We start from the raw sequence: 18,794 nt of genomic DNA, 5'->3' as shown, positions 1-18,794 counted from the left end.
CAGTGCTAGCTCACTGAGATATCGAGCCGCAGTTAAACATGAATACCCTACTCAACATATTTTACTGACTCTGAGCCGACCAGTCCTGAGTACCCATTAATGCCGAGGGCCAGGTACGGACCAACAACTACCATATTTTAACCAAAGATAATCCAAAGATGCACGTGCAACAGCAACGTGCTTCACGCAAAGGCAGGTTAGAGTAATATATGAGTTAGTTTATTCTTAAATATGTTCCGTAACAGAAATATTTGTCAAAGTATAAAGTAGGATTGTGTTTCAAGTATGGGAATATCGTCTGAACTCCATTAGTTACAACCAACTATACCAGTTATTGGTCATACCCAGTTCAATAATGGAAAATCACGTTACACATAAGATGAGTGAGTGAGCGAGTATAGTTTTATGCTGGTTCCAGCAATTTCAAGGCAGGAGATGCCATAAATGGGCTTCACACTACACATAAGATGACAATTAAATTAGGATAACAAAATTTAGAACATGGCTGGATGTATAATATATTAGTTGTATTGTTAAAGGTTCGTGTTGCCTAATGTTTCTGTTCCACAAGAATCAATCTGGCTCCTGAAAGTTGACCAGGTGGGGTGGTCATCCTGTCCCAGCTGCCTAGATCGTTGCTCATACTGTTAGTCACTGGATTATCACATACTGCTAACACATAGCTGGAACACTTCATATATAATCATGTGGCCCTTGCAGTTGACCTCTCACAAATATAGTTGAATTGAGTCCAAATGTTGGATTCGCTGTTCATGGCATTGTTCTTGATTAAGTATGTTGACATGTTTGAGTAAAAAAGATATTGCGAAGTTATGTGACTACATTGTGAAAATGATATCTGCTGGTGTCTTATATAAACACAGAAGTGCATAAAAATGAAAATTCAATAATACATTTTATATATTTGTTGAACAGAAGCATAAAACATACATACAAAACATATAAATGGAAAAACAAGCAATAAGCATCATCTTGATATAGGCAAATTGAACCTTTTAACTAAAAAGCAAACGATATATGGCAGTAGTGCCAAGAAGAATATATACCCTGATATTATAAACAACATTTATGCAGTTGAAGATGAGTTTCCGATGCTGATGTCAGGTAAATTATTCCTATTTGATATTGGGTGTGCAAGATGGAAGGTCGCTCCCGTCATTCATTTCTGAAAAAGCAAGGCAGTGAATACGTATGTTTTATTGATGCTGAAAGGTATCCTCTTTATTTCCCATGTTAAGATTTTATTCCTCTATCCATTCCCAGGTTTCTCGTGATCTCCAGTGACTATTTGATTCGCTCTCCTACATAGTCTAACAGACCAATCAAAATGTGAGTTTGCCTCAGACATACAAGACAGGGCTAGGCAAGGTCCAAGTTGTCTACATGGGCAATCCTCCTCCTATTACACAGCCGTTATATTAATTCCTGACATCAATTTATTACCCACCCACCACTGGTACCCAGGTTACCCATCCCAGCCCTAGTCCCCATGAAAATGATAAAGTCTGCGAGATATTGAACACTATAATAATGACTTGACTAAAGTCTCATGGATTGAAAGTAAGTCTTCATTATCACTGAAACTGGCTGGGGCAAGTCCTCCCTCAACTGTTTCCTTTTTCCTACTACGTACATTTGGTTGACCAATAACATGTAAATGAGATCAAGGGGAGATAAACTGAGACGGTAAGTGTGAACCATGTTTAATGGATTCAAGTGTAGGCCTACCACAATGAGAGTTGTGAAGATAGTGGGATGGTTATACCATGACTTGTCAACCAGTTGTGGGAGCTCTATCTACTACTGTGACAAAACACACGGCATAGTTTAACGCCAACAGTCCAGTGATTATAGTTAGGACTTGAATCCACAATCACAGGATCCTGGCATGTTCAAGGGATACAACTCAGTCTGCTTCCCCCATTTACATGAAAAACTAGTAAATACTGACTGGATGTTTTTTAGTAAGTAAGAATCAAGTGATCAAATCATTAGTAGCTTGTATTATATTCATAGTCTTGGACTCAAACATCAATGGCTCATGTCCATCACAAATAACATGGGGAGCTGCACTTACACTATAATAAATACATTAGCTTTACACCATATTAGATATTATACACTACATATGTCTTAAACATTAAATGCATGAAAGCATGCCCTGCAGAAAATTATATCTACTGCATATAGGTACAGTCTCTCAACCTAGCTTTTGATGAGTTGGTTTTCGAAATGGGACTCTCTGACGATAACTGAAGAGGTGTTGTTTTAAGTTTTGAAATTTGAAGTACTCTCAAAGTTTACAAACAACTCTACATTCAAATCAAATCTGAATTGAAGTTATGTCACCTGTCAGACATTATATCAATTGAACCCACTTAAGTTGATCAAAACAATCATGAAAACATATTGATCATTACATAGATAACATAGGTGATCACTGTGGCATTAGAAATAGGTTCCTGTTAAGACACGGAGAAATATGCAGGTACATGTAAACACTTTTACATTGAAAAAATAACAAAAAGATAACTGCAAAAGTTAGGTTGACAGACTATAGTGATGTCTACATATTGACAAAGTAAATACAAAAGATAACTGACAATTTTTCCAGAAAAGGCATGGAAATAATATCATTCACTGATTTGAGACAACATTATGTTTATGTTCTATAGTTTTAGTGGCTAATGATCTCCAGGATCAATATCAGAATGACTAACAGCTTTAGACAAAACTGCAAATAACATCATATCCTGTGAAGTACTGGCATATATATTTTAAAGTGTGATTTAGAGTTTAGTAAAACGTAACAAGACAACACTAACATGGTACTGGCAGTAAATTGCATCTGGCACTTCCCATGCTCCAGATTTTTAAATTTAAATAATATATTCTCACAAGTCAGTGAGTTTACTTTCACACCACACTCAGCAATATTCCAGCTACATGGCAGCAGTCTGTAAATAATGAAGTCTGGACCAGACAATCCAGTGATCAACAACATAAGCATTGATCTACGCACATTGGGATATGATGACATGTGCCAACCAAGTCAGCGAGCCTGGCCACCCAATCCCATTTGTCTCCCATTACAACAAAGGGTGTAGTACAGATGGATTAAGTGTCCTTAACATATACCTATCTGAAGGTTTAAAGAATATGTTCTGATGAAGGCCAGATTTTCAAGTATTTAATGTATACAATGCATGTGTTGTAGAAAATGCCATGCTCTGGTTAGTTTCCTCATCAACATTCTTGGCCAAATTGAAAGTAATCCTTTAAAAGGGTTAGAGAAAACATTAAGTGATGATCCGTCTTTCTTTTTTTCCAGAAAACTGAGCTATTTAGAAGGGACACATAAATGCATGCTTCTGTTACTTGGACTACACGATATTACTGGTATATCGCAATTCGCTATCCAAATGACATATTTTGCAACATTTTGTTTGAGAACTGGTATATTGGGTAAGAAGCATACTTGAAGTTTTTGTGATTATCTTTCTGGTTCAATTAGAAATCTACACATCATTTCATTAACATAAAATGGTTCCCTTCGTTACTCAACGACATATGACATACTGTAATACTATAAATTATTAAAAAATGAAATAAAATCCATGACTAGTCAACCTAATTTTGAGACTGCTGTCAACAAAACCAAAACATGTATGTTTATGGACTTATAATGTGAAAAATAGGATTGACATGCACATTTAGTGTCACTGACTGTCAAACACTTAGGGTCCCAATATATCGCAATACATATCACAATACGGCTACATGAATCACAACATACTGAAATACAATTCATTTGCCATAACAGATACAACTGTTGTATCACCATTGTCTTACTGACATGTACACGACTTGATTACTGGCAACAAGCATTATTTGTGTATGATTTTAAATACAGGCTACCATGTAATTATATAAAACACATTCATAGCTTGATATGCATGCTAGATAGAAAAGATATCTTCAACAAAAGTATACATAATAATTGTAACAAGTGGGTTTAACACTCAGAGTAACAGATATATGTATTCAGACAAATTCTTTGACAAGTCATCACAACTCAAACACAAGTAAGCGTATATAAGTACAGTCCATTTGGATCAAAAGTGGACAGTCAGTGAAATGCTGATCATAATCAAAACATCACACCAAATCTGTGAGATTTTTGTGGAATTTGTGTCCTAAAAATAAAAAAGTTGTTACACTGTCTCTCCCTGCACTCCTCCCTCGTAACATTGAACTGTGTCAATATTTTAATGATAGTTTGGTAAACAACTTTTTAATTTTTAAGATAAACCTCTGCAAAAAACACACACAGAGTTGGTATGATGTTTTGATTATGATCAGCCTTCCATTGAGTACTTTTATGTCTATTAGTTTTCGGGTTAGATTGCAATTCATCGGTCTGCTTTTGAGCCAAACGGACCATAATGACAAGATAGCTTGGATGAGCAGTTTCTATAGCACCGTTGTAGCAACAGTTTCTTTTAGATTCTAACAAGGAAATACTGGTCCTCCATAAGTATATCACTCATCTTGTCCTTCAGTTAGTTAGTTACAATGCCATGCAAATATCCACTATTTCCAGACATGCTGCCTTGGAGACATATATTGAACATAATGATGTGTAAAACACACTAAATGCATGTTCTAATCACAATTTGTTTTGCAGATTATGTCTTTGTTTAATTTCTTGACATGATATACTGTGAAAAGCATATGCAAGTGTTGTATTGTTAAGCTGAAACAAGCTGTGAAACCCATACATTGTGGTATTGAGCTTTCATATGCCGTGAAATCCAGATATTGTGTTGTGAAGTTATTACATGCTGTGATATACACACATAGTTTAGCCAAGCTGGGGAATTGTGTAAAACCCATACATAGTGTTGGCTGGCTGTTGTATGCTGTGAAACCCATACATTGTGTTGTCTGGCTGTTGTTGTATGCTGTGAAACCCATACATTTTGTTGTCTGGCTATTGTATGCTGTGAAACCAATACATTGTGTTGTCTGGCTGTTGTATGCTGTGAAACCCATACATTGTGTTGTCTGGCTGTTGAATGCTGTGAAACCCATACATTGTGTTGTCTGCCTTTTGTATTTGGTAAAATCCATACATTGTGTGGTCTGGCTGTTGTATGCTGTGAAACCCATACATTGTGCTGTCTGGCTGTTGAATGCTGTGAAACCCATACACTGTGTCGTCTGCCTTTTTGTATTTGGTAAAATCCATACATTGTGTTGTCTGGCTGTTGTATACTGTGAAACCCATACATTGTGTTGTCTGCCTTTTGTATTTGGTAAAATCCATACATTGTGTTGTCTGGCTGTTGTATGCTGTGAAACCCATACATTGTGCTGTCTGGCTGTTGTATGCTGTGAAACCCATACATTGTGCTGTCTGGCTGTTGAATGCTGTGAAACCCATACATTGTGTTGTCTGTCTTTTGTATTTGGTAAAATCCATACATTGTGTGGTCTGGCTGTTGTATGCTGTGAAACCCATACATTGTGTTGTCTGGCCTTTGTATGCTGTATATATGGCATTGTTTGGCAATGATGTGAGTACCTACAGGAGTGTCAAATCATGGTCAGTCTGTAGCTTCTGTGCTGCAACTTGGTCCAGAGTAAACACAATGTCTTTAGGCTGTGGATAGCCCCCTGTGTGGCGCTGTGGGGCGTTGATTTGGAAGAAGGTTTCATGGCTCACTGACTGATGGCCGTACACACTGGCAGTGTGAGATCTGGAATATCAACCATGTTGGATAGTGAGTAAAATCAGTGACTGTAAACTGTCCATTGCCTATCTATCCACTTTACACTCACTGTCTACTCTCCACTCAGTGCACAGAGTACAGACTGTCTGTCCATGAAAATCTTGTTTACAATTTGTCCTCAGCAACCTTTGCTTGTTGTAAGAGGTGGCTAACTGGATCATGTGGTCAGACTGGCTGACTTGGTTAGCTCATGTCATCATATCCCAGCTGTGTAGATGTGTGTTCAAGCTGTATGATCACTGGATTGTCTGCTCCAGATTCATTAATTTACATAATGCCACCATATAGCTGGAATATTGTTGAGTGTGGTGCTAAACTGCTAACAACACCCAAACAATCAACCGAAAAAAAAAAGAGCTGTCTACAGTCCACTCACAGCCCTATGTGTACGAACCTAAGCAAGATGTCCACCATGTTAGGGTTCTGTTGGAAGTAGTGATGTATTTTGGCGGATGTCCCCACAAACTCGTGTGCTGCCCCTGTCACTGACTCAATCACATTGCCTGCAGACAATAGCAGTACGAATACATAGATAAAACTATCAGTTACCTGGGTTACCAGCATATGATCATTGTCACAACAAACAGGAAATAGTGAACATATACACTTTAAAACAAAGGTTGGGATCTTCATTTTTTTAAATTTACAATTAAAAATATTTGGGAGATTTATCAATGTTGATATGACATTATTGAATGTTTTGAGAGTGCATCACCATTTGCATTCCTTACAACCATACTTATTTGGAATGTAGTCGCTTTTGAAGGATGATTGGTGTATGGCATGTAATTTGCATGTATAAGATTTTCATTTTAAAAGAAACAAATAGAAACAAACACTAGCAAATGTGTGATGCAAGATGAGTGTCAAAATTAATGTGCTAAGTGACTTCTCGACCTTTTTGAAAAAACATCAAAATCAAGAATGGGACCCCATGCACGTGTATGGGGTTACTACGCTGTGCACGTGCATATCATGCATTGTGTTTAGGGGTGGTAATAGAGGGAAATGCTGGTGGGTTCATAACAGGTCTGTCCTTGAAACGTTTGTTAACATTTACACTTCCTATCCAGATTGAAAGTTTATTATTTCCTAGACTTTTTAAGAGTACAGTATGAATAAAGCTCTTGACACCAGCCCTATTACTATTTTGAACATAAAGCCAATTGTTGACATGAAATCCAAAAAAGACATAAATATTGAAAATTGCCAGCTGTCTGTGATATACTGAATACAGTTACAGAAACCCAACTGGACATGTGGTATCTATTCATTTGTCTTACCTCACACATGAATGTCGTTTTCTGATTGGCTGAGTGCTCTTCTATTATTTTCAATGTACCCTGCTTACAAGCGAGGAACATTTCTAAGTACCTCGCTGGGAATGCCAAACTCATTTGGTACCTACTTACTGGTAGTTTTTCTTTAACTTGAATAATATTGAATCAAATATCATGTACGAAAATTACTGGTGTTTTGCGAATTCAAATTGTTTTTAAGGAAGATAACTCTAACTCTGTTTTTCTTGTTGTCTGCAAAATCTAGCGATGGCTACAAAAATATGCTTCAAACAATTCAAAATTAACATTCAGTGGTTAGGTAAGATAAATATGTTGTTCACTGGTCCCTCAGGGTCCATGGATTGATGTACCCTTGATTTTTGTCTATGTTCCCCTTGCCCTTCGTGCTCAGTGAACATAAACAAACATCGAAGGTACATCAACCAATGTCCCCTTTGTGACCAGTGAACAACTTGTAACATATCCCCCTCCATCTATTGTTACCCCTCACTTTCCTCAAACCAGGGTGACCTGAAACAACTTTATTAATGTACCAATCCTACCATTAGCTGATGTGACATAAATACATCAAATGCATTTCAATGTGTTACAGTTGCTTAGCATATTAAATTTTCAGAGCATAGCAGTGTTACTATTTGTAACAAATCTGTTTACTTCTTTATAGCATATAGACTATGTGTGCGAAGAAAATAACTTACTTTGTGTAATATCATCACATACTTTGTGTAACATAGTGAGTGATATATGCATGTTGAACTTCAAGGACCAGGACATCAAGGTGTAATCATACCTGAGACATTCCTCGTGAAGCTGTCGTATCGGAGGAAGTTGTAGCTGCCGACGCCTCGCTGCGGATTAATAACACACTGATTGGTGAATCAAGGGAATTAGAAGCACACAGATTTGATAACAATGAATTATGGTTACCCTTTGCCTAGACACATAAACATCATGTAAAAAAACTGAAAACCTCACACGTTTTATGGTAAGCATATATCTTGATATTTGGACCATGCAAATAAACGTCCATGCAAATATTAGAATTTAAAAACAAATTATTTACTTTTACATATTTAAGGCAAGAACGGAAGCATCATATTTGAACAAGCTTACAGATGAAGGGGTATGCACATAAAACACCAATGACATGTGGGGTTGGTTTTGGTTATGTTCATCATGTACTGCACATGCATTTGTTTCACTGTTCAACTACATCGCTTAATACAACCAAATAATAACAATTTGAATCTGTGATCGTTTGTTAAACAACTCTCTTCCTAAGATATTAAAATTCTGTGATTTAAATGTTCAATTGGCATAATGACATTATGAGGATCTGCAATCTTCATTTTACCATATTTCATTCATTTTTTTGTTTAAAGTGAAGTTCATTGGTATGTTTTCACTGCAAACAGACTATAATTACTGTGATATGTGTTGTTTAAAAAGTGTATTGCTGCAAAAACACACACTATGACATCATCCAATGGAGAGTGGTTTCATTCACGTTTAACAGCTATTTGGGAACATTTGAAACAGAGAATCATGGAAAATTAAGGATTTCTTGTATTTACAATTTGGTAATATTACATGTTACTGGCATTCAATTTGATGTTCGTATTACTGAAAGTTTTACACATTCAGTTTGAAATATATTTTGCTCAATAGACACAGGCAGTAATGATCCACCTCTTCTGTGTTGTGTGACTCAAGGCTTTCCTTCACTTCAAAGTCCAGTTCAGCGAGATGCGGTAGAGAACCACGCCACTATTTAAAAGAATGAATGTCAATTAATCTAAACAAACAAAGTGACAGTAATGGTTATTTTATCTTCTCCATCAAAAGATACTGACATACATGTATATATAACCAAAACAATCACTTCAAAACTAGCTACTACGCACATAGTTTTTCCTCATTCGTTTCTAAAGTAAATATTTTGTAACACTAATAATCATGTTAAAGATCTATCACCTAGAACAACTTCAGATACATGGATAGCCAGATCTAAGTGAATCTGCATTTCATGACCACTGTTTACTGATACTGGACACCTAACTGGGACAGCTAAAAACATCAAGAGACAATACAATACGTTTGTTGTGAAACCTGAGTCAAAATCTTTTGGCCACCACCAGAATGTCCACTAGTTTGTTCCACATCATTGCTAGTGGTCTTGGTATTGAGCAATCCATGGTTATTTCCCCTTGAAAGTCCAGGCGAAAACAGAGGTGTGCTCAGAACTGCGAGCACCTATGAGACTGTGCTTGCATGGGTCCTGAACTTTTGCGAGCGCTTGGTTACATTAAACCAATCATGACCACCTTATGTTATTCCGGGACAAGCTGAATTTCTTTTCGTCTTCTTGTTTGAGGTTACAGGAGGGGCGAGTGGTGATGAATGACATTTAACATGTACATGGCAACTTCTTTTTTATTGTTTACACAAGGTCTCTTAGCTATTCCTTGCCCATTCGTCAGGTGGATGGTGACTAATGATGATGATTTTATTTTTTTTCCATTAAAAATGGTCGCCATCTTTGTTCACTTGATGAGGCAACTGTGGGGATGCTTCGTGGGTGCTTGCGGGCACTCGTCTTGACACAGACATTCAGGATCAAGGATTCTGATCATGCCTCTAGTCTTATGTCTACCATAAGAGGTGACTTAACACAATGGGTAAGACTCAGCATCATATACGAAACGTGCATAAGGATTCCTGTGATATTAATCACTGGATTGTCTTGTGGGAGGGAGAGAGGTGAGTTTATTTCAGCACAGGGGTCACAGGCCCATAATACTTGTTATACCATGTGCACAATTTAACCATCCTCGGTATCACCAGGGTATTTATTCCGATTATCTCCACTATAACCTGGATACATCTATGACTCAGCCCAATGCATTTATTACCTCCTTTGCCTGGCTTTTTATCCAATCAGAAGTCTTCACTGGGAAGTTATATGTACCAGTCACAAATCACTTTTGCTACTTAAACTATCTAACTGATTAAACCTAGCAACACAAATGATGCAGAGAGGCACAGTTCTTGCATACAGTTTTCATAAAGTTTCAGCAGTGTATGAAACTCCTAAATAAAACAGGAAGCCCACAGGGCTGATAACTGAAAAATGTTGCTGACATGTAACCAACCCTACCACGGTTGAAAATCATTTTCGAAATATTTCCCGTAGTCAATGTCTTAATCAAATATATGCCCTTCGGAAACGTATTGGCCAACAGGGCTGGCTATAAAATAAACTTGTAAGCCCATACGTAACTAGCAAGCAGCAAGCTGCCAAGTAGATGACATATCATACACTGGTTTCAGACCTGTCAATCTGTCTGTATGATTTCTGCAAAATCTGAGTGGCACTGTGAACAAACCTTCGCAGCTTTGACCACTATTTTTGTTGACACTGGCAAGCTCAGGTGTAACAGCAAGTAGCTTATCTGACTGGCTACTGTGAGAATGCGAAGCCAGTAAAGAGAGGTAATAGATGCATCCAGAGTATAATGGAAATTTATCGAAACATATACCCTGGAGATATCCAGGATGCACTTTAACAAGCATTAATATCATCAGTAACATGGATGCTATAGAGCAAAAACTGACTACAGTTTTTAAGAGCTAGAGTTAAATATTTTCCAAGATCATAAAATGACAATTATATTCTGTGACATGAACTGATAAACAACAGACTGATAAACAACAAACTGATCAGTCAGCTGTATATTCCACCTACCAACTTGGTAACCAGAGGCTTATCACAGTTCACGCCATTCTCCAACAGCAACAGCAGCAACATTTCTGAATGACCTTGAACATAGAGTGTCAGGTCGACTAGACCATCACTTTCTGCCATCCAGCTCCCACTGGTTTCGCCTTCACTATGGGAGTAAGATGAGGACACGTAACTCTCCGAACTGGGAACAAAGCTAACATTCTTGGATGCTGTAGTTGGCGATTTCCATGGCCACTCTGAATTTTGGTCTGCTGTTGTGGAAACAGTATGGTCATCTGTGAACTCTAAAGTTTCCTTGTGAGAGGACATACAATCATCTGACACAGAAGAAACAGTCCCACCGCTTCGTCCAAATGGTTTATCATCACACGATTGGGGAGTAACTGCATCATTCTCAGAATCTGTCACTCCTGCTGGTTCAGACTGGCTCAGACTAGTTCCTGTCACATGACCTCCATCCTCCTCTATGTACTCATCACCTGTTCCTCTAAGGGCGGAATGTGAAACACTGCTTACTTCAGGTGAGCTACTCGACCCTGCAAGGTTTTGACCTTCTGACTCATTTTTTAAATCTCCATCTAATACGGTGTGAGATGAGATTTCTGACTCATATTGTCTGCCACTTGAATGGTGCCCTGAATCCAAGTCATTTAGTGATTCAATTTCAGATTTAGGAATAATGCCCGAACTCTCACTTACAAAACCAACATTACTAAAGTCAGTTTCCACTTTGCCTCCATCTTCTCTAGTTTTGGATGCATCTAGTTTTGGACTTGCAGATGATTCACAAACACCAGATGTAAGGCTGGTAACTTCATTAACATTGCTAGAAATCCCTTTTTGATTATTCCAGTTTTGATCATGACTAAGGGTAAAGGAAGTAGCATCTTCCCCATGATTGGGTTTGTCACTACTCACAACACTATTTCCCACAATGGCAGAATCTACCACAACCAAAACGTCTTCCTTTGATTTACTGTCTGTTTCAGGACAGTCATCCATATCTTTCTTTGTACAGTTTTCATCCTCAGCGAAAGTCTTATGGACTCCATCAAATCTTCTGATGTCAATTTCTTTTACTTCCTTAAAACCTGAATCAGGACCACTTTCAAACTCTGTTTTCAAATCAGATGCTTTGTTGTGATTGTGAATTATCTCTCTTGTTTCTCCAGATTTAGGCAGAGATGTTTCCCCTTCAATTTTCACAGAAGAACTTTCCTGAGATTTTATATTTGTCTTTATCACTTTGTTTGTTTGTAGAGATTCTGGTTCATCATCAAAATCTGCATTCCCCCCACTCAACATCCTCTGAACTATATCTTTTAGCGGAGGAGGGGGTTCTGGTGAAAAGGCACTGTCACAATCCAGAGTAGGAACTGATGAAAGATCTGCAGGCATCTGAGCCTTAGTGTCAAACAGCAGGAATTGTCTGTTACTGGAAGGTCTGGGTTTGGACCTGAGTGAGGTCTGCCTGCGCCCACTCATCCTGCAGTATTCATGTGAAGGCATGAAGACTCTCAGGAGCCGTAGACCCCCTGGCAGCTCAAAATCTGAAAAGTGAGGGATTTGGCTTTCAGCAATGTTCCATCATTACATTCAGCATGTTGGGAGGACACCATAAATGGGCTTCACACATTGTACCCATAAGTGGATTCAAACCCATGTCTTGGGTGTGACAAGCGAATGGTTTAACCACTTGGCTACCCTACCACCCTAAATCTGACAAAATATACTAATAAATAATAGAAGCGAGATTGAGAATAGAGTAAGTGAGTTTAGGTTTATACCACACTAAGCAATATTCCCATTATTTGACAACAGTCTGTAACTAATAAAATCTGGGCACTTATTCTCCAAACGTTCGTAGTCCTAAAAATTCGTAACTTTGATCGTAGCCAATGTCTTAAGAATGGGCTTAGGAAGTTCGACAGGTTACGAACATTTCGAGAAAAGCCAGGCTGGACCATACAATCCAGTGATCAACAGTCATCGATCTACACATCTGGGATACCATGACGTGTCGACCAAGCCAGCAGGTCTGACCACCTGACCCTGTTTCGAATCCTACAACAAGCATGGGTTACTGAAGATCAATTCTAACCTGGACTTCATTGGTCATTTTAGGCAGGAACTGGTCAAAGCAACCTATACTAGTCAAACCAGGTGAGCATTTAGATGTTTCCCTCTCCACATTCATATATTACTGCTAAATGGAACTGCAGGCACACACGAATATTGTCAATATCCCTTTCTAACCACGGAAACTGTAACTTGGTTTACCAGGGCATTTAAAAACACACTTCCATTGATATCAAATTCATTAAACCTACAAGAAGTGTCCAATGAATTAGACACGGAGATAGAGGAATGTTATAAAGATGGCACGGTTTATTGAGATGTTTTTTCATTTAACATGTCTTACCTGGTTTTATTTCTTGACATGGCAGCTGCAAAAGAAAGGGAAAAAATGACAGTTTATAAGAGCTTGTACAAACCATCAATTTGAAGAGCCTCCTTAATCCTAATCACAAGCCCAATCAAGGCCATATCAGAAAATCTTACTGGTTCAGTGTTGCTTTGATCACTAAAGGGAAGTAACTCTTAGTTTCACTGCAGTGCTGGGAATGTTTGGTATTGCAAAGATATTGGAAAGTAGTTTTGTGTATTAGTTTCTTATAAATACAATAAGCTTAATGAGAATATTTGTCCTTTTCCATGAAAATGACAGGTGATTAAGGCCTTTTCAAGGCTAAAATGCATTTAAGGCCCTTTAGGGCAAAACATTAAAATTTCAGGCTTCAAACCAGCGTAAACTCTCAACAACATGGAAATGATGAATCACACAACAACAAATTTCAGATCTTAAGAAATAATGCTGGGCAAGATGCATGGACAGAGTGCTACTCTGATACAGAGGTTTACAATCTGGCCAAGATTCATACAGGGGTGATTTAAGGACAGAGAGCTACACTGACACAGAGGTTTACAAAACCAATACTTACATGATTCTGCTGTGGTTTGAGGAGAAGTAGTCTCTTTGTGACATCGGGGGACAGCTGTGTAGACAACACTCTGAAACAGCAATAGGAGGGGAGGTTTACTTCAAATAAACCCAAAGTTAAAAGTCTACTGAAAGTTTAACCACTCTCAGATTCTCATTCAGTTTATTCAGATTTCATAAGTGGTGATCTATGTACATAAATGAGATTCATTAGAACTTTTCCTGAGAATAAAACATACCGATACACCATGTGAAATCTGACCCACAGTACATTATATTCATCTAAAATCTTATAAATGACGCATACACACATAACATGATTTGATTCCGATCATGATGTCCTGTGAACCTAAGATTTTGTACAGACACAATATGCCAAATAAAGGTGACATCTCTTCACAACAACTGCCCTCTGACAGTTTCTGGTTACGCTCAGATATTATCTTCTAAACCAATATGTGCCCAACGCTGTGCAGCCATGGACTCTCATTCTCCTGATTGTGTAAGTAGGGTGTTTGTTGTCTCCTAGCAAAGTCCAGCTGTATGGCAGTGACTGCTAAACCACAGTGAGGATTGGACAAACCAGTGATTGATATTGTGAACAAAGATCAATAACGTACTTGCTCTTGTACAGCAGAGCTCCACCGATGACCCCCTGTTGTCGGTGACAACGCTGCAGGATGTGCGAGGCATGGAGGAACGTCTTGCAGCTACTCTGTACAAGCACAGGAATGGCAGATGACAATGTGATATCACTAATTCTTCTGATGTACCCTACACACACTCTTATAATTACTATTGTGTGTTTCTAAATTGCAGTAATGTGTGTTGTGTCGGCAGGTGAATTTCCTTCAGAAGTTAAGAACAACTTCATGTGATTGCCAGGTATTTACACATCTGCAACCTTGAACCCACGCTGTTGAAACTTGCAAACATCCATATACACAGTAACACTCACCAAAACACTCACAGTAAAACTCATATTGTATATATTACAAATGTGTGAAAAAAACACACGATGATGCTCCTGCACTACATTCATGAAAATAATAGGATATAACTAGTGGCACAGAATCAGCATTCAAGTACCTTGGATAGTTGAACATCAGGCAGTATCTGGAACGCCTGTGACAACAGATCTCCATAGAACTGACAGAACGGCAGGTACATCTCCCAGACCTTTGCCAGTTCAGCTGGGAAACTTTGGTTATTTTTACATCGCTGAAAACAGAAGAAGGATGTTTGAAAAAGAAACTAAGCAAACAAGAACTATGCTTTATGACCATTTTATCCCCAATTTGAAGGAAATTTGTGAACATCAATGTCCAGCTTGTGATGGGAAAACTTACCTGCCTCACAGCCTCCAAACTGCCTTGGAAGAACACAAACACTTTCCAAACAAACTCAAAATGATGAGTGATGAAATCATCTGGGATGAACAAGTCACAACCAAGGGCCTGTTCAAACAAATGATGAACAGTTATGAAAACATAACAGTTTGTGACAGACAATATTAAATATTTTTTTATGAGAATTCCATCTTCTTGATATTGGACCAAGTGCTTGTGTGATTCTTCACTTCCGGTGTCCTCTGTCCGGTAATACTATATACAGTGGAAGCTGTCTAAACCAGAACTCACTGGGACTGAATAAATAATCATCCAATTTAGACAATGCGCCAGATCGTAGAGCTGATGATAAATATACAAGCCATGGATGGGACTCAGATTTTATGCCATTACTGACAACTTGCCGAATGGGACAGATGCCGGTTTTGATAGCTTCCACTGTATTTCAATCAATCACACATTGTACCCATGTGCTGAATGGAACCAGGCTTTTTGGTGCGAAGAGCAGACGCTTTAACCACTAGGCTACCCCAATCCCCAACATCCGCACCACCCAACCATAGGTTTTTGTTATTATACACTTTTTCACATTAACATAGCTTGACATGAATATACTGCTACAGAGTTGTAAATCAATGTATTGTGTCATGAGTATCAGCCTTGAGCATTGTATTGATACTTACAACTGTGAAATCACCATGACGCTGTGTAGCAAACTTTTCTGACAGAAGTTTGATTACCCTGGGAGAGGATTGTGGCAGACAATGAAAGAAGAAGTCTGATATCCCAATTAGCTTACCCACCAGGGCACACTGGTCATCAACACTCACCTGTGGGAAAGAAAGAAAGAATAAGGGAGTGAGAGATGGAAAGAGTGAATGAGTTTAGTTTTATGCCGCACTCAGCAATATCCCAGCCAAATGGTGGCGTGAGAGATGGAAGGAAGCACAGAGGGAGAGATTGTGTTTTTTGTACTCCTAGTCACTGGGACTTGCTACAGGTACAGATCATTAAGATTGAAATTTGTCAATCATCGATACATACTGCAGCTCAACTTACTACATACTCAACACAAATAGAATTGCCAACAATGTCTGACAGAAATAAATATATTTCACATCACTGGTGAATTGTTACATGTTTTTGCATGGATTATTGACAAGCATCACTCTGAACATAATTTAGGAATAAACAATAAATAAAGTCATAAAGTTGTATACTGTAAGAGAAAATGAACAATATTTGCTTTCACAAAAGTTGGTGTACGAAAATTTCAATAACACAAGCTTCATGTAGGAAAACATTAATAATATTTCCTACTGACAATATTTTCAATCATTGCCACTTGTTTATTGTGAGTGCATGACAGTGCTCACTATTACAATTCAGCGTCCAGAATTATTATAAAAAGATCCAAGGAAGAGATGATTATGCCTCATTATGCTTCATGTTATCATCTCTTTTTTCCACAACATTTCATTGATATAGAATGTACGGTATGTTGCATGCTAACATCAATGCACCTGTCATATATAGATTACAATACAGGCAACAGATTTCATGGAGGTGGTAATTTAACACTGCTGAAATTTAATCATTAATGCGACCTTCAGATGTATTTAATCATAGCAAAATCAACTACAAAGTCAAAAGATATCATTCAACATAATAGTAATGTATTTCTAGGTATCAGTCTCACTGAGCTCTGAGCTCTGAGCTATGGAGGTCCGGGGTAGAATAGGCCTTCAGCAACCCATGCCTGCCATAAAAGGCATCTATGCTTGTCATAAGAGGTGACTAACAGGATCAGGTGGTCAGGCTTGCTGACTTGGTTGACACATGTTGTTGGTTCCCAATTACACAGATCGATGCTCATACCATTGATCACTGGTTGTATGGGCCAGACTCGATTATTTATAGACTGTTGCTATCTAGCTGGAATGTTGCTGCGTGTGGCGTAAAACTAAACTCACTCACTCACTGAGCTCTGTTGCTGAGTGTGGCGTAAAACTAAAACTCACTCACTTACTGAGCTCTCAGAGCTCCAGACAATTTTTCAAGCAATTGGGTATTTACTCCCATGCCTGTTTATGTATGAATAATTGTACTTTTTGAGGAGATACTAGCATTTTGTATACTCTCACTAGTTTAAAGAATTGAGTACTTTTACACAGAGTTTCTTATCCTTATTGGTATTGGTGCCTTTAAGTATATGAATATAAATGGTTCTCAACAGCACTAAGTTTTTAGTAATTCTTACGCTGTCAAATAGTTGGCAGCCATTTTCAAACACTCAACATTAAATTCAAGTGACTACTATAGTAACCTCCGGACAGTGGCTATGACTATGACAGCATATGTATAATTATATAGGCATTGCTTAAATTTGCTAACACTGTTGTAGATTGTGGGCGCCTGGACAAATTATCACACACAAGTCATTTGATTAACTGAGTAAAGTATGCAAGGTATTATAGACCCATTGAGTTTTAAAAGATTCTTATGCGTTATTTGTACTCCCAGATTTCAATTTAATTGAGTAAATGTGATTCTTATTGAGTAAAATATGCAAATACCCGCCTTATCTGGAGCCCTGGCTCTAATGTGCTCTCTGACTGAGTTACAACTGCTTACTCTGATCCTTGTAGGGATAGTGTCAAGAGAAATTTTCTCTTTTCCCTCTGAATGAAAGTAGTGCCAGACCTGGAACTTTTGCAGATGATAAAGCTCTGATACTATTATTGATATTAGTCGCTGTCTCTCTTGACACATACGTATCAAGTCTGTACAGGTACACTATCTATCAGACTTACTGTGTTGGGGTAAAAGTAGACAATGGCATCCTTCAAATCATCCTCTTCACGTTTCAGCACATTGTGGTCATATATGAAGAAACTGCATAGCTCATTTCCTCTGGTAAATATCACAAACATGGTAAAAACTTATAATATAATACCTCCATGACTCTATAAATTCTCCAGAAGCTTTCGAATACACACATCTTTGTTAAGAATTTTGTTAATTAAATCATGTGCCAAATGTAACATTACAGGAAGTATACGTGTACTTTTATCAATATGTGACAACTGACGTAATGGATCTCAGCTGCACAGATTGGTGTGTATGATTACTATATATCACAGTGTAAAGATCGACAATTGGAGCTCGACTATAATAATAATTAAAAAAATATCGGGTGTACTGCACGTTTCCATGCGCACTTTTCCATATTAATTAGCGCTCCCCAATGTTCGGAAAGGTTACCTGATCCTAACCCCAAGCCATAACCCAAAGGATCGTAAAGGGTGCCTAACCCTAAACCCAAACTCTTAGAGCACCTGGCTGCTGAAAAGTCATGTTTTTGACCCGGCATAGCACTGTCAGCAGCATCTGTTTGTTTTACATTCGACAGAACAACATGCATATCTTGGAAGGCAAACTGCAACATAGGGTCTAAAACGCCTTGTTCAGCGTAGGGCAAAACATGATATATTCTGACATCGGTAAACTTAGACACACCTGCTCAGGTCGGCCATTTCTCCTCGTCACATGATTTATGTCACGTGATGTAAATAATACCCA

At 38.1% G+C, this 18,794-nt stretch overlaps 1 protein-coding gene across 2 annotated transcripts; it reads right to left on the bottom strand.

Annotated features, from left to right (window-relative positions):
• Positions 1–897: 897 nt before the first annotated feature.
• Positions 898–18,780, bottom strand: LOC137293904 (BLOC-3 complex member HPS4-like). 2 transcript variants are annotated; one of them, XM_067824718.1, is made up of 14 exons: positions 18,732–18,780; positions 18,026–18,125; positions 15,896–16,042; positions 15,213–15,320; positions 14,953–15,084; positions 14,484–14,578; positions 13,865–13,934; positions 13,285–13,309; positions 10,863–12,412; positions 8,807–8,884; positions 7,908–7,965; positions 6,211–6,319; positions 5,613–5,783; positions 898–1,186 (listed from the first exon to the last, which is right to left on the bottom strand). In XM_067824718.1, the coding sequence occupies exons 1-14, from the start codon at positions 18,746–18,748 to the stop codon at positions 1,177–1,179; spliced, it is 2,670 nt and encodes an 889-aa protein (XP_067680819.1). In that variant the 5' UTR covers positions 18,749–18,780; the 3' UTR covers positions 898–1,176. The 2 variants fall into 2 exon arrangements, with proteins under 2 accessions (XP_067680819.1, XP_067680828.1); XM_067824727.1 differs by lacking the exon at positions 898–1,186 and having other exon boundaries at positions 5,609–5,783.
• Positions 18,781–18,794: the final 14 nt, after the last annotated feature.

This window comes from Haliotis asinina, chromosome 1 (genome assembly GCF_037392515.1).
Source record: "Haliotis asinina isolate JCU_RB_2024 chromosome 1, JCU_Hal_asi_v2, whole genome shotgun sequence".
NCBI lineage: Eukaryota > Metazoa > Mollusca > Gastropoda > Lepetellida > Haliotidae > Haliotis > Haliotis asinina.
This window is presented reverse-complemented; position numbering and strand designations above follow the sequence as displayed.

Coding starts and splice junctions, on each gene's coding strand:
- LOC137293904 (XM_067824718.1), bottom strand. Junction 15,085..15,212: donor GTTTGGAGGCTGTGAGGCAG/GTAAGTTTTCCC, acceptor TTCTGTTTTCAG/CGATGTAAAAATAACCAAAG. Junction 13,935..14,483: donor GCTCTGCTGTACAAGAGCAA/GTACGTTATTGA, acceptor TTGCTGTTTCAG/AGTGTTGTCTACACAGCTGT.